At 41.3% G+C, this 15560-nt stretch overlaps 2 protein-coding genes across 4 annotated transcripts in view; one reads left to right on the top strand and one right to left on the bottom strand.

Annotated features, from left to right (window-relative positions):
* Positions 1-160: 160 nt before the first annotated feature.
* nol8 (nucleolar protein 8) lies at positions 161-13490 on the bottom strand. Of its 3 annotated transcripts, none has more exons than XM_032514616.1 (18): positions 13293-13490; positions 11759-11906; positions 11345-11407; positions 11068-11146; positions 10454-10610; positions 9514-9827; positions 8008-8278; positions 6096-7448; positions 5548-5740; positions 5315-5439; positions 5075-5168; positions 4363-4501; positions 3803-3886; positions 3337-3647; positions 3114-3255; positions 2533-2594; positions 2288-2370; positions 161-647 (listed from the first exon to the last, which is right to left on the bottom strand). In XM_032514616.1, the coding sequence occupies exons 2-18, from the start codon at positions 11877-11879 to the stop codon at positions 588-590; spliced, it is 3651 nt and encodes a 1216-aa protein (XP_032370507.1). In that variant the 5' UTR covers positions 11880-11906; positions 13293-13490; the 3' UTR covers positions 161-587. The 3 variants fall into 3 exon arrangements, with proteins under 3 accessions (XP_032370507.1, XP_032370508.1, XP_032370509.1); XM_032514617.1 differs by having other exon boundaries at positions 6096-7441; positions 8010-8278; XM_032514618.1 differs by lacking the exon at positions 13293-13490 and having other exon boundaries at positions 5315-5428; positions 5549-5740; positions 6096-7441; positions 8010-8278; positions 11759-11896.
* Positions 13491-13742: 252 nt separating this feature from the next.
* Positions 13743-15560, top strand: part of cenpp (centromere protein P) — a 101743-nt gene continuing 99925 nt past the window's right edge. The window contains exons 1-3 of the mRNA XM_032514630.1: positions 13743-13863; positions 14517-14675; positions 14924-15078. Coding sequence (XP_032370521.1) covers positions 14518-14675; positions 14924-15078 — 313 coding nt within the window. The 5' untranslated portion in view covers positions 13743-13863; position 14517. The remainder of the gene's footprint in view (positions 13864-14516; positions 14676-14923; positions 15079-15560) is intronic.

The following is a 15560-nucleotide window of genomic DNA, read 5'->3' as shown; positions in this document are numbered from 1 at the left end:
AACCAGAAATTGACGCACACACATACAGTACATGTATGTATGTATGTATATATATAAATATATATATATATAAATAAAAATTAATGGATAAATTACTGGATCAAGAAAATGCAGCCTTGGGCATCAGTAAAATAACATAATGTGCAATAAAGTTTCATCATATTGTTAACCCTTCTTTCTCTATTTATTTGACCATTTGTTTGTTAAATCATTTATTAATATTTTTTACAACAGGTTTGGTCCTCTGAAGCTGTGATTGGCTGCTGCTGTGGATTGTCCAGAAGTTCATTTGCAGCATTGTTTCCATGTCAATTAATGAGAAAACCAAACCAGATGGACCAACAGGAAGTTCTGACAACAAAATATTTCAGTATTAACAAAAAAAAAAAAAAATATATGAAACTGATGATCTTTCACTTGGTGTCTGTGTCTTCAGAGGCCGTTTGGTGTTCCTCCGGCTGATTGCTAAAACCAGTCTGGGACACAAAATGGCACAGAGGGGGGAGAAATAATTCTGAAGTCCAGACCAGTGATTCCAAACTGAAACACAGAGACCTCCCATAACCTCCCATAACCTCCCATAATCTTCAGCTCTTCTGGGAGGACTTAAGCTTCCTGCGGGCGTCCTTGTGTTTTTTGCGGTACTCCTGTGGAAACAGACAAGAAAGTAGAAAGATCTTAAAATTCAGGCTTTTTTGGTCTACAATAACATGTACAAGCACAAGCCAAATAAAATGGGAACAACTCAATGGGCTTATGTAAGGAGAGGTTTTGTGTGCACTGTACGTGCATTTGGATTTGTGAATGTGTGGAACAACCTGTAGAATTCTACGTGTGAAGAAGAATCTTCAAAGGCATTCAGCTGTGCTGTGGAGGGGCGACCCGGTAGATGACTGTAGCTACTTTTACACAAGGCGGGGCCTGATTGTCCCTGACTGGCTTATCTGGACCAGGGTGCCTAATGTTGAAAGACCCTAAACACTAGAGGACCCAAACTTACATTACTGATGCTGTGATCAAGAGCATTGCAAGATGGGTGAAAGAACAACAACAACAACAACAACAACGTGTATCAGTCATATCAATACCTAGAAAATACATATGACAGTCAGAGACTACATTGAACTGTAGTAAAACCCCCGGACCTGAAGCTTTTTTAACAACCGACACGGAGAGCAGTCTCTACCTTCACTAACTGTCCAAACAGTGGTTCAGAGATGTTTGAACTGCTAGATTAGTGTAGCAAGGCTTGAGCAGAGGCAATGGAGAATGACAGAACAGATAGGGAGGGTGAAAAGTGTATCAAGATGGCGCCATACCATGGCGACTCATAAATGACATGTTACCGGAGCATCAAATCACAAACCACCCATCTCAGTAATTGTTTCTCTCTACCGGTCAGGTTACTGAACAGCTAATGCACCCATATGCACCTCATTTGCTGTGTGATCGTGTACAGTATTTTGTGTATGAATGATTGTGTACATTAGAGCCCAACCGATAAAGGATTTTTGAGGCCAATACCGATACGAATATTTGGTATTTAAAAATCCAACATGCCAATATACTTTTTTTTTTAAATCCAGAAATGCATAAGAAAAAAAGATTTCCCTAACATTAGTTATTTGTAGTTATTAGTAGTTGTAGTTCTCACTAAAATATGATAATTTGTTTTATCGTTACAACAGAACAGATGAACATCCAAATATATTATATATGAAACTTAAAGTCCTTTGAACAAAAAGTTAATAACAAAAAACAAAACAAAAAATCAGTGTTGCCAACAGGAACGTGTTAGAGCGCCCTCTGGTGGACAGACTATGCAGGGCCAACGCTCATAACATTGTTGACCATCCGGTTTTATTTTATTTTTTAAATATTAATTGATCAGAATCATTTACTTGTCACTATAAATGATTCTGAAAAAAATGGGCCATTATAAATGCCGATACTTATAAATCAGGAAATGCCTAATATCGGCCCGCTGATATATCAGTCGGGGTCTAGTGTGTGTGTACATGAATCAATGTGTATGTAGGTCTGTAGTGTGTCACCTGAGTTAAGGCAGAGCACAAGAATTTTGAATACACACAACAATAAAGTGCACTTAAACTTAAATACTGTAACACTGATCAACAGTGTAAACTACTAGCTTACTAGTAGTGGTTGTTGTGATTAATGTGACATTGCTTATATATATGTAAAATTTACAAACCCAAAGTAGATTTAGGTAAATGTCACATTTCACAAGGTAAATGTGATGCTGGTTTCCGATCATGCTGCGTACCTGTCTGAGCTCGCTCCTCCTTTCCTCCCACTGCTCCCTCTGCTCCTCCAGGTGAGAGGCACGACAGAACAACCTGGGGCCCTCTGATGGAGGAAAGAGAAAAAATGCCCCATCAACATTAAAGGAAAAGTACAACATTGAGATTAATCCTGTAGTTTTCTGTAATGTTGGTTTCACCCCGGGAAAACATTTTAACAGTACCACTGGGACCACAAAAACATATTTATTTATAATCTTCATCCTACCTGTCAGTCTGCTGTCCTCAGGATAGAAGAAGAATAGATCTGTCTTTGAAGGAGTCTCCTCTCTGTGAACACGAACACGAACACGAACACACACACGAACACAAACACACACACGAACACGAACACACACACACTTTAAGCAGTGATTTGCCAGGTGTGTAGCAGTGCGGAGTAGGCACGTGTCACGTCCCCCCCCCGTTCCCCACACAGCTACTTTTGTAGTTGCAACCCCATTAATGCTCAAACATATATTCCATTAATCTATTCATCCCACAACTATTTTGTCAATTGATTTGCTGTTTCTTAAATGTCAGCATTTCCAGCTTTTCTTAGTCATAATTGATATTAAGAATATATATTTTTGTATTGGTCAGATAAAACAAGGACAATGAAGACGCCACCTTGGGCTGTGGGGAATTATAAAAGCCATTTTTACTGTTTTCTGACATTTTATATAAACATTTGATTAAATAGGAAACTACTCAGCAGACTAATGGCTAATGACAACAGTGGCTAGCTGCAGCGCTAGCAGTAACTGACTGTAGATGTCATGCAATCCACATCGGCTTCATTTTTCTCACTCTGTGGTTAAAGCGACGTTGCTTTGCTCTTCCTCTTCCTCTTCCTCCTGCTCTTCCTCATCTTCATCTGAGCTGCTGTCATGGAAACGTAGGTCTTTTTGCCATGACACCTTTGGTGCCTGGATGCTTTCTACTTTGTACTCTGTTGGCAGAGAGATTTCAAAATTAGGAAAACATATCTTCCCTCTGACAGTCTGGGGTAAATATCTGAGATATGACCTACCGGTCTCTCCACTTCCTGTTTCCGGGTCGTCTCCAAAGAAGGAGAATTTAAATCCAGACGCCTCCTCTTTCTCAGAGAGGAGAGATGATTGCAGGGCTGGCTGTTCTTCCTTCCCTCCTTCCTCCTCCTTCTCCTCTTCGTCTTGTTCTTCCTCTTGGTCCCAGTTCGTCTTCTCGTCTTCTCCAGCGGCGTCCTCCTTCTTGGTTTGACCAAACACGGCCTTCAGGTCGCCGGACACGTCGTAGTAAATCTCCTTAGAAACCTCCGGAAGTTTCTGAGCCTCCTCCCTCTTCTTCCTTCTGGCCGATTTGCTGTGACGACAACAGATCACATGACAGTTTCACAGGGGAACAGGTAGAGCTGATAATGTGGACATAATGAAGAGTTCAATTTCACATAGAAATGAAAGTTTCTCAAATACAAGATTTCTGGTTAACACAGTCAATATCTGTCAAACGATCCGTACCTCTCCTTCTTGGTTTCATCGGTTTTAGTCTCAAACGCAGCGTGCTCCTCTTTGCTGGGGTCGTAATGCAGCGCGGAGACGTCTCTGCAAACACACATTTCTTTTAGCATTTTTTCAGTTTTATCGGAATCAGAATCAGCTTTATTTGCCAGGCACGAGGACACGTATGAAGAATCTTGCTTTGGATCATATTGCTCACAATGTGCTTACTCATAAAAAACAAACTATATAATTTATACACACACACACACACTACTATATACACACTAATATATACACACTATAAACAGAAACAATATGGACAGGTTGAGACAATAGTGCAATGAAGAGTGCAAGGTATGCAGGAGTAAATTATAATTATGATAGTTATTATTTTAATTGTGGAGCATAGTGCAAAGGGTGCTGGAATAAAGAGTATTATGTTATTATATAAGTATTATATTACAATATGAACAGTATGAAGATTTCTGACATAGAGAATGACAAATAAATAAGAAGTGGAACCAGTCCAGAAGGGGCGGTGCTCCAGACTCTGGGGGTGCCAGAGCGGTGAGGCTGACCTGAACGTCTTGCCTTTGCTGGCCGTCTTGCTGCTGCAGGGCTGTTGGCTGCTGCCGAGGACGCTCTGCAGGATGGACAGGTTCTTCTTCCTCTCCTCGTCCAGAGCCTCCTCTTCCTCAGCCACGCTCTTCTTTTTGCCTGAATCCCAAACAGTTGCTTTATTCACCGGAGAAGAGAGGCTCACAGGTTTAATACTGGATGGTCACATTGGTCAGATAGTTCCAGATCTATATCTATATCATCTCCCTTTAGATTTTAACAAACCCATTAGCTTTCTTAGCACCATCCTCAAGACAAGCCCCCTTAACAAAACTTACTGCAAGTGGAAAAATATTCAATATTTAGCAGCAAAAACAAGATGCCAATGAAATAAACCTAACTTCTGAAAACAAACATGATCAAATTCATCAACAAGTGTGAGACGGACAAATAGACCAATAAGCTAATTCATTTAAATGTTTAAATGTCAAATCTTATTCATCAACTTGCATGCATCTGTGGAATCACACATTTGATTCTCCTGATTGGAGGACTGTATCCCACCCCCTGCTGCACTAATCAGCATCATGTCAACATGTCAGTAACATTATATTATTATATAACCATAATCAGTCCCCTGCGTCACTGTAAAGGAAACGTCATCCTTTCTTTATCTTGACCTGCGTTTCTACAGACATGGACCAGAGCACACCCCCCCACCCTCAGCCTAACCTGACTCCTCCTCTTTGTCCTCATCCTCCTCTAGGAAGCGAGAGTCCATCCTGAAACGCTGGTCAGTCCCGAAGCGAGACTGCAGTTCCATCAGCTGGACAACACATTTATAAATTTGCGTTAAATTGATGCAATAAGTAAATAAATAAATAAATAAATAGTATATCACACACCCACACCAACACCCGCACACACACAGATATGTAAGCATACTACAGATCACCATGAAATGTTTCTCACCTTCTGTCCTGCTTGGCCTTCAAACTGAGGCCTGATGTCGAACCTGCTGCCATCCTCCTCTTCATCAGCATCCTCCTCGTTGTCACTGCCGCCAAACAGCTGAGAGCCCGATGGCTTCAGACACAGCACACCCCCCCACACACAAAGGATAAATAATAAACACATACGGATAATTACATAAATTCACAGGTAGAGTCTAAACCAACTACGGACCACCAGTAACTCTTCACTCACCTTTTCTCGAGTTGTGTTCTTCTCATTGACTGCTGCCTCATCCTCTGATTGGCTGTCCTGGAACAGTCTCTTCTTAGACGGAGTGACCATGGAGGTTGTCTGCTGCTTATCTGCACCACTACCAACACCATCATCACCCTCATCGTCAGAGCCAAAGACTATGTGCTTCCCTGCTCCTGCTGTCGGAGCATCCTAATGGAGATGAATATTAAGAATTAAACACAACTCCATATGAATGCTAATGTTCCCCCATGTGTGTGGCTGGATGTGTTCCTACACACCCGAGTACTCCAAAGGTGAAAATGTGTCAATGGTTGCATAAGTGGCAAAAACAATCAGTGACTGCAGGTTTCATTTTAAGATGCAAACCAACGCAGAGTTAAAAGAAGGCTAACCCAAGTCAAGACTTAGCTTACTAAATAGGTTATAATATCTTTTTAAAAATCATCCATTTAATAATGTGTTGTAATTAAAGCCATTTAGGCCAGATCCAAGCTCCAGCAGCCCTCCCAGGAAGGGGCTGGACCCTGAGCCACGCTGCACCCACCAGGTTGGCCAGAGCTCCCTGGATCAGCTTCTTGTGTTCTTCCGCCTCTTTCTGTCTCTGCTTGACGGCAGCCAGCCTCCTCGTGTTGGCCTTCCTCTGCCGCTCCTCTTCCTCCGCAGCTCCTAATGCCACCCGGGGAGGAGCCTCCTCCTCTTCTTCTTCTTCCTCCTCCTCCTCCTCTTCCTCGCTGGAGGAGGACTTGCTGCGAGGAGCAGGGGGAGGAGCTGCTTTCATGGCAGCGTCAGCTGAAATCATCTCTTCCTCAGCGGAGGAGCTGGAGGACGAAGGTGAAGCTGTTGCTGCAGCTTTAGCTCTAACGTCAGTCTGATTGGCCTTCATGCTCTCCTCCTCCTCCTCACTGCTAGTCTGAGCCTCCTCCTCCTCCTCCTCCTCCTCCTCCTCCTCCTCACTGCTAGTCTGAGCTTTCTCCTCCTCCGAAGATGTACCCTGTGTGTCTCTGTGTTTCTGTCCGCTGGTTTTACCGCCAGCTCCTCTGGGGTTCAGCTGAGGAGCTTCAGAGCCCAGCTTCTGTTTTTTAACCTGACCGCCTCTTCCCCCCTCCTTCTCCTCTTCATCCTCTTCTTTCCGTTTCCTCTGACACTGCTCTGTTTGTGACCTGCCGTTTAGGGCTCTCGTCCCCTGAAAGGCAGGCAGCGGCGCTGACACGACCCCTTTACTTTTCTTCGTCTTCTTCTGCTCGTCCTCGCTGCTGTCCTCCTCCATGAGGGCGGCGAGGATCTCTTCCGGCGTCGTGCCTTTCTTGGGAGCGGGTCGGTCTGGAGGTCTGGACGTGAGGTTCATTTCTTGTTCCGGGGAGGTGCTGAGCATGCTGGGAGCCGTGGTCTTACAGGTCTGCTGGGATTCTTCAGCAAGCCTCTGTAGATCAGCCAGAGAGAGCTCCAGACGGGTGGCGTTAGAAAACATGGCTTCATAATCAGAATCGGAACTGTAATCATCCGATTCTAACTTCTCCTCCTCCTCCTCTTCATCATCATCATCATCATCATCATCACTATCTGATCCGGAGGAAGGGGGTTTTACAACAGGGACGACTTTTATCTTCTTACTTTGGTTCTGAGAACCGTGCTGATCATAATCCGCACTCTGCTGTGCGGAGGACGGTTTCCTGGAGGCGACGTGTTTTTCAGAATCTGCTGAATTGTCCTCCTTCTCTCCAGCTTTACCTTTCTTCTTCTTCGTCTTTCCCTTCCTGTCTGTGTTGTTTCCTGCGAGCAGTTCTGCAGTGGGCCGAGCCAGTCTCTCCTGCGCTGGAGGAGGAGCTTTCCTGGAGGCGAACAGTTCATCTGTGTCTGCCGAGTCGTACTCATTCTCGTCTTCGTCGCTACCTGGAATCCAAAAGAAAAGCTCGTTCGTGCACAGTTTGTCCCATTTCCACAGCATAGTTAAGAGTTTTTGCCTCGTCATTAGACACATCCTGAGCTTCCGCCACTAAATATACAAACCTGCTTGGAACTACGAGTTGGTCCAGACAACAACAGAGTGATGAAATGTAAATTCTCCGCGCAAGTTCAATTATGTCTTAATCTTATTTTTAATTTAAATTGCTCTAACATTCAACAAAATGAGTTTTTTTATTCCATTATCTTATTTTCAGAATTCTATTATCTTATTTTCACCAATAAATTGCCTTGGATGAAATATCAGCCAATAGTCCAATAGTTTTTCAAAGGCTATCCAAGAAATGTCTCCTCTCCATAGTTTGAGCACGGATACGTTTATTTCCACACTGTTAAAATGTACCGCTCACTATATACTTTGGTGACTTTTCTTCATTAACCAAATATAAATGAGCTTTTTTTTCCCAGTATATATTTATTCAAGAAGAAGCTCCTCTAGAAGAAAAATGCCAATGAGAAAAATTCCAATTCTCAAAAAGAGGAATGTGTTTGTTACCTTTCTGCTGCCGACGAGCACGACTGGACTTCTCCAAGTAGTCCAGACCGACGACTTCCAGCTTATCATCCTCCTCTTCCTGCCGCAGTGCAGCATGGGAGGTGTAGCGGGCCCTCGCCATTCTGTGGATTTCCTCGTCTGAATCCATATCACTGTCAGCCAAACGTGGCCCCCGCCCCGGAGCCAGTCTGTGGTCGGCTGGTGGCTCGTATCCGTTGGTGATCTGATGAGCCGCGGTGCCGTCGACGGAGTCAACAATCTGCTTCAACCTGAGAGAACGATGAGCAGAGTAACACACTGTGGAGATCCCAGAAGTAGATAGAGTTACTGTAAATCTTAATACTCAAATATTATAGGACACCTAAAAATTAATAATTGTTCCTCGCCAAACTGTAAGGAATATTTAATTATAAATACCAACAAAGAAATCATGAAATGAGTTGATCTAAAATACAACTGATGTAAAAGTCACAATACTACCCTCAAGTCCACACTTCTTGGAATTATGCTGTATTTTCCCATCTTGGAGTAAATATACAAAATACAGTATCTGTGAGAAAAACATCAAAAACCAAAGAAAGGTTTTGATATTTTTCAGTTTCTATATCAAATGGAAAATGTTTGAAAATAAGCAGAGCCTGACCGATAAAGGATTTTTAAGGCTGATAACGATACTATATTTAGTTATTTAAAAAGATTATGCAACATCAACGCTCATAACATGGTTGACCGTCTGTTTTTATTTTATTTTTTAAATATTTATTTATCAGAATAATTTATTTGTCATTATAAAAGATTCTGATGAATTAAAAACATTTTTTTAATCGGCCATTATAAATGCGGATACCAATAATATTGGCCAATAATATTGGTTGAGCTTGAATAATAACTCAAGAAACCACTTTAATCTCAATCAAAGTAATCAGTGAGAGCATTTGGGAATTCAACAAATCAACTAGCTTTGGGTGTTGGGAATCAAGTAAGAATTATAGGGATAATAATTAATAGGGATTCCAAAAACCATTAGGAAGAGTTAGGAATCCCAGAAACAAGTAGAAATCCTTTATCAACACTTTGAAATCTGTAATACCTGAAACCAGCAGGGCTCACAGAGTAGCCAGCAGAAATTAGAGAAACATTTAGGAACATTTGGAAATCCAATAAACTAGAAGGCACTACTGAGAATCCTGGAAAGAACTGGGAAAATATGGAAAGTCATGAACAAGCTGGGACTTCTGGGAAGACCAGAAACCAGTACAAACTTTACAGGAGTTAGTAGGAAGTTTTGGGAAATCCAGAATGCAGCAGGGTGCTCAAACAAATCCAGGAAAACAGGGATAATCTTTGAGAATGTTAAAAATCAGCTACGGATCAGATACACACTTCTGAGAATCCCAGAAATTCTGAATACGACTCTCTAGGTAAATCTGGGAGTTGTGAATCCCGGGACCAAGAGGAACCTTTAGGGTTAGGTTGTTAGCATCAGAGAGCACTGCACCAGTACCTGGTTCTGCCCTCAGCAGTGTGGGAGGTGACCACGTCTGTCCGACTCTTCTTGCGTGTCGGTGGCTCGTATGGAGGAAACTCCCCCCGCCTCTTCTTGCTGATGTTATCGTCCCCTCCCTGCACCTCCCAGGTGAGCTGGGTGACAGGGGTGGGCTGGTCCGCGGTGGGCTGGTCTGCGGTGGACCGGTCCAGCTTGCGGATGTTGTGGCTGTATTTGGACGGGTCGTACTTCAGGGTCCGAGCTCTGCTGCCTCTCTGACTCCTGAGCTGCAGGACGGGGAGGACTCGTCCAAATTTACTGACCACCCAGTCCTGAAACCAGAGCGCCCAGAGGACAGTCAGCGCCTTCACGCTCACACATGATGCTGTGCGTTTAATAAAGACATCTACCGTTCATTCTTTTACCTGGACGGCAGAGAGAACAAGGTCTTCGTTTGCAGGCTTTAATATGAAAAATCTACAGGAAGGTTTTAATTGAGCGCAGCTTAACACCAGTTAAGGAAAAGACGTTTAAGCGAGCAGAGTGGTGAGCATGACACCACTCTGAATTACTGCTGTGAATGTATCATGTTAGTCATTGTTGTTGGCTACAGGCATTATTTCACCCTCCACAGTGGGTCGTTTTTACTCGGCCTGTAATTGTTTTTCTTGGCTGTTATTTGAGACGTTATATTTTTATGAGAATGTATGGTAAAGACACACTTGGGTGCCTCCATATTTCTGCCCAGGCCGAGTACTTCTAAACATGAACAACTGTCAGAATGCAAAAGATATGTATGAGGCAATGGAGACCAGTGTCTTCATTACATTTCATCTATTTTTACAATGCTAAAAGAATTTACTGATATTGATATTGGCCTAAAATTGAAATAAAGTATTATTTGGGCTCTGTTGAATCTGATGTCCAAACCCAAACAGGAAGCAGTAGATGACTAGACCTTGTGTCCTGGTATTTCGGTCCCTGGCACGGCAGCCTTCATGGTGAAGTTGTCCACACCAGCTTTGCTCATTGAGTCCAGCAGCTTCTGTCTCTCGTCCTTAGCTGCAGTCTGCGGGAGGCGCTGCTCCGCTGCCGTCTGCCGCTCCTCAGCCAGTCTAAAGACACAAAGACCACAAACTCACCACCCACTGGGACCAGGAGCAACCTATCATCATAGACCATCAGTGTGTGGTTCCGGGGGGTAGAATACATACTATTTTTTCTCTGGTTGCAGCTTCTCAGATGTTAGGACTTACTGCATTTTTACTTCTTTTTTTTTTACATTATTGTAAATTAATAAATGTCTTTGGGTTTTGGACAGTTGGTCACTTTGGACTCAGGGAAAATGTGATGGCAGTCTTTTCAGACATTTTATGGATAAAACGGTTTAGTACTTAATCCAGAAAATAATGAACCGATTAGTCGATCCTGAGAGTAATTGTTAGTTTCAGCCTTTCTTAAAATTACATTGACGGATTTTTTAATATGTCCACTTCCTCTCAGCCCATAGTCATTATTGTGTTAATATTAGACTGCGCGAAGACGTTCATGGTGAGAAGAACATGACTGTACCTGTGTAGGAAACTCTCCTTGGCTGTTTCAATCTGCAGAGTTCCTCCTTTCCATTTGGATTTATTCAGCACCGTCAAACCTGCAGAGGAAACACGCTGATCTCAGCTCAGTTACGCTAAACACAGGGTAAAGGACACTAACACAATAACACGGTTCCAGAATTCAGCAGCGATTTCCTTGATTCTGTTTTTATTTCTAGAAACTGAAAAAAAGTCTATGAAGTGTGTTTGACAGAAATGTGTTCTGACAGTTTTGATGGATGGATTAGCTCACTTACATTTCTTCAGGTCAGCGTCTGAAATGTTGATGTTAATGTAGCCAAAGGTTTTGTAAGGAACACCTGCAACAAGAGTCAGAACACAAGCAGGTCAGTGAGGAACAAAAACAATATAAAACAACTAAATATGTAATCCTTTTTATCTGATGGAATCGTAACAGTAACATCCAGAAATAGAAAAGGAGCCTGAAACGTTTCTGTTCACTACAGGAGGGTAAGGGTAATTGATTACCCATTAACAACAGAACGCATGTACTTAAAACTGAAGTATCGGCTATGAGAGCCTCCTTTAACGCAAGGAAGGGAAACATACAGCATAGAAATAATCACAATGAAATAAAAATCAGAACGCTGTTATCATCCTCCTCCTCATCGAGGCTGTCTGAGGGTCAGAGCGCGTGTTGGATTCCTCACCCTCGTCGTCCCTCCTGGTCCGGAGCTCCACATCCTCCACTTCTCCAAACTTTCCGAATCGATCCTTTAGATCCTTCTGGGTGACCGTGTGGCTCAACCCGCCGACGTACAGCCGTCTCATCGCTCCGTATCCACGACAACACCGTCACTGCACAGACAACAAACACCAGAGGTTAGCCATCAAATTGTTCAGTCCCTCATCAACAGACCATAGATGGGGGGGCAACTTTAATGAACCACAAAGTTTTCGTGCGAGTATCTGCACTGACCAGGGCTGGGTTTTAAGGATCAACTCTCCAATTCAAATTGAGCTTTTTTTTGAGTGATGTGATATCGATTAATAAAATCCCAAAATCTATCTTTTAACTTCTTTCACCATGGATGTGTAAGTAAAAAGTACTTTTAAAAAAAACTTTTTGGGGGTCAGTTCTTAATGTGAACATTAACCTGTTGCATTAAATTATATATTTGAGGGGTGGGCTCTAGCTCACCCAGTAAGAGTGTTCGACCCATGTTGGCTGAGTCCTGCAACAGCGCAAGGTTCCACTATCTCTCACCCCCTTTCATCTCTATCCACTTAATAAAAGGTAAAAGCACCAAAAACATCTTTAAAAAAAAATATATATATATATATATATATATATATATTTTTTTTTTTTTTGAGGGTTGCTTCTTGCTTGTACAATTTACAGCATGAGTTCTCTGAGATCTTTTATATCCAAGCAAATGGTATTGTAACTGAAATGTATCTAACCTAATCAATTTTCACACAGAAATCGACATTGAATTGATTGGGGAAATCATTTGCGATACCCAATGTACTCAGTGACAATGTTTGATAAAGGATTAATAAGAACTAATTTCATTTTTTGTAACTTTGTCGTTTACGAATTTGCGTACCTTTGATTGAAACGTGAAATGTAGGACTTTTACTTGGAGAACTTTTAACAGATTATTTTTGTTACAGTGTAGTATTGTGACTTTTATTTAGGTAAAAGAATCTGAATTCTTGTCCAGTACTGTATAGTTTTATCAGAATGGACAGTGTGTAATAAATATGCAAAGATGTATACAGTGTGAATAGCTAGTATAAACATGTGCTACAGCAATAGCCAGTATGAGTATAAAAGTTATAGTGCAAGTGTAATGTTAAGTAGGCTTCAACAGGTTGTAAAAGATTGGACAATATATAAAGACTACACATCTGGAGGTATGATATGAATACTATAGATCCGACATGTGCACTTTAGACAATGCTATAATATAAATACGCTACAGGTCAGTCGTAAAAACAGTATGGATGCTAACAAAAAGTGTACTGAGTCCAAGTAGAACAAGTAACGTTACAGTGTGAGTGTGAGGCAGAGACAGTCACAGGGCAAGGTATTCTCTGAATGGTTGTAAGAACTAAAGCAGCGGCCCACAGAGTCTATATAAACTGCTACTTCTAAATAAATGCACTTATAACTGAGGTTATGAAGTCAGTCAACTACCCGTTCAATTTATATCGGCAGAAAAACCAACAAATGTTTACCTCACATGTATCCAGCTGGTGTTACACTTAACTCTGTCCGGGCTGCGCTGCTGAATTCCCGCTGACTTTCCCTTCCGCACTTGTTTCCGCAGAACCGAAACGTTCCGCTGTTAGACATTCAACAACAGCTTTAGAGAATAAATAAATAAAAATGAAGCAAGGAACGGATGCCGTTTAGTTTATTTATAAAATGTTGAATTATCGCGTTTAATTGATGAAGAAATAACCATATTTTTCTTGGATAGCTCAAACCCGTTGTAATCATTCTTGATTACCATCAGCTGTTACAGATACGCCTTACAATGTAGAAGGGTCTATCAAACTTCCCAGCTCGGTAAGGTTATTATTTATTGCCTATTAACAATGATACGACGCTAATGTGTACTTTTAAAATAAATATCCATGAACATTTGCGGTATTTTGTAAATAAAGAGAGGCGCTATTTGACTCTTCTTTCCAGAAATAGTTTCTTCTCCCCTCCGACACGTGAAAAGTGGTAGAGTCCAGAGGGCGCGAGGCTCTAAACTGTTTTGGTTTTCAGCAGCAGAGGGAAGACTTAGAAATTATTCAGGTGAGGAATAAAGGAGGGTTTAATATAGTACTTTAAAATAACTTTAATATAAGTATTTCGACATTATAACAAAGAAGAATAACTTTAAACATGTCAGTTGGTCTAACTTTACCTAGGGCATTTATTTTTTGCTGAAGTCATCGTCATGTTAGATGATGCACTGTGAATAAAATCAACGTAGCTAACCCACGTTATAGCGTTTTCAAGTGTATTTCTTTACTACTTTGACAATAAAACCTATTTTGAAGATTTTTAACGTTACCTGGCGTTAATTGACACACCAATGGTGGAATGTAAATAAACTAACGTCACATTTGTTCAATTAAACTGAACTTTATTTGAGATTATTTCCATTTTATGCTACCGTTACTTCATACTTCTAACGTTACTCCGCTAGCTACTTATTGGAGGTGAATATTTTACTTTTTTTACTCTATTACATTTATTTTACAGTTACTTTGCAGATTATGAATACCAAAATATAAATCAACTCATAAATTATTATATTGTTATATGGCCACATATGTGATACTTCCTTGTCTTTTAGCAGGTCCAGATGCAATGTAAACACTGAATGAACAATGAACTTATTCACTGAAAACATGAAACTTCCAAATGTTTTATGATTGAGTCAGTTGGTGTTTCTCCCTCAGGATGATGGAGAAGATGAGCGAGGAGAACATTGAGGATGTTAGAGTGCTGGAGGCTCAGATTGAACATCTTCAGGCAGAAGTTGCAGCGTTGCAGTGCCAACAGCAAGATAACCACAAGGACATAACGTTCCACTTAAGAGGACACATGCAGGATGCCATGTGAGGGTCTTTTTTCTCCCTTTTTTATTTATTTTTTATAATTAAAGCTTTCTCACACCTTTTTCACTTTTAACCTAAAACATTTTCCCACGTACAACTTAAAATTTGACGTTTCATTTTCACTGGTAAACTTACTCTTTAGTACACCTGGGCCATGCAAAGGCACGTAGGTAAGTAGAAAATGGTAACCAAAGTGCTGAATTGTAATGACAGTAAATGACTGTCATGACTGTTTTCTGTCTCCACAGGTCCTATGTGTGTGGACAGAGACAAGCAGGAGAAAAGGAGAAGGTACTGTCCATGCTAACGGACGAAGTGGAGGAGCTGGAGGAGGATCTAAAGCGCCAGACACAGATAAATGGCATCAGTCTGAACAGCTGCACGACAAAGACTCTACAAAGCAGTAAGAGTACAGCGCTGTCTCAATCCATAGCAATCACTGTTTTTTTGTTTTTTTTTAATAATTATTTATCTGGGCATTTTTAGGCCTTTATTTTCCCAAGATGTAGACATGAAAGGGGAGAGAGAAGGGCAATGACATGCAGCAAAAGGCCACAGGTCGGAGTTGAACCCGCAGCTGCTGCTGCTCATAAGTTTAAATACCCATGCTAAAGTTAACTAAAAAGAGAAATATTAAAACATCTTTTGGAAATTGATCTCAATGCCTTTATTACAAAAAAATTCGTTGTGAATGAATAATGTATCGTAAATGTTCTTCATTAAACTACAGGGGGCATAAGTAAACACACACCCAAGTTAAATTCGCACAGAGACAGGCATGTTTTTTATTATTATTAAAGGCCAGTTATTTCATGGATCAGGATACTATGCATCATAATAAAGTTCCCTTGGCCTTTGGAATTAAAATAGCCCCCCCACATCATC

This window comes from Etheostoma spectabile, chromosome 4 (assembly GCF_008692095.1).
Source record: "Etheostoma spectabile isolate EspeVRDwgs_2016 chromosome 4, UIUC_Espe_1.0, whole genome shotgun sequence".
Classification (NCBI taxonomy): domain Eukaryota; kingdom Metazoa; phylum Chordata; class Actinopteri; order Perciformes; family Percidae; genus Etheostoma; species Etheostoma spectabile.
This window is presented reverse-complemented; position numbering and strand designations above follow the sequence as displayed.

Coding starts and splice junctions, on each gene's coding strand:
- nol8 (XM_032514616.1), bottom strand. CDS start 11,879: ATGAGACGGCTGTACGTCGGCGGGTTGAGCCACACGGTCACCCAGAAG. Junction 11,408..11,758: donor GACCAGGAGGGACGACGAGG/GTGAGGAATCCA, acceptor CTCTTGTTGCAG/GTGTTCCTTACAAAACCTTT. Junction 7,449..8,007: donor CTCGTCGGCAGCAGAAAGGT/AACAAACACATT, acceptor CTTTTCTTTTGG/ATTCCAGGTAGCGACGAAGA.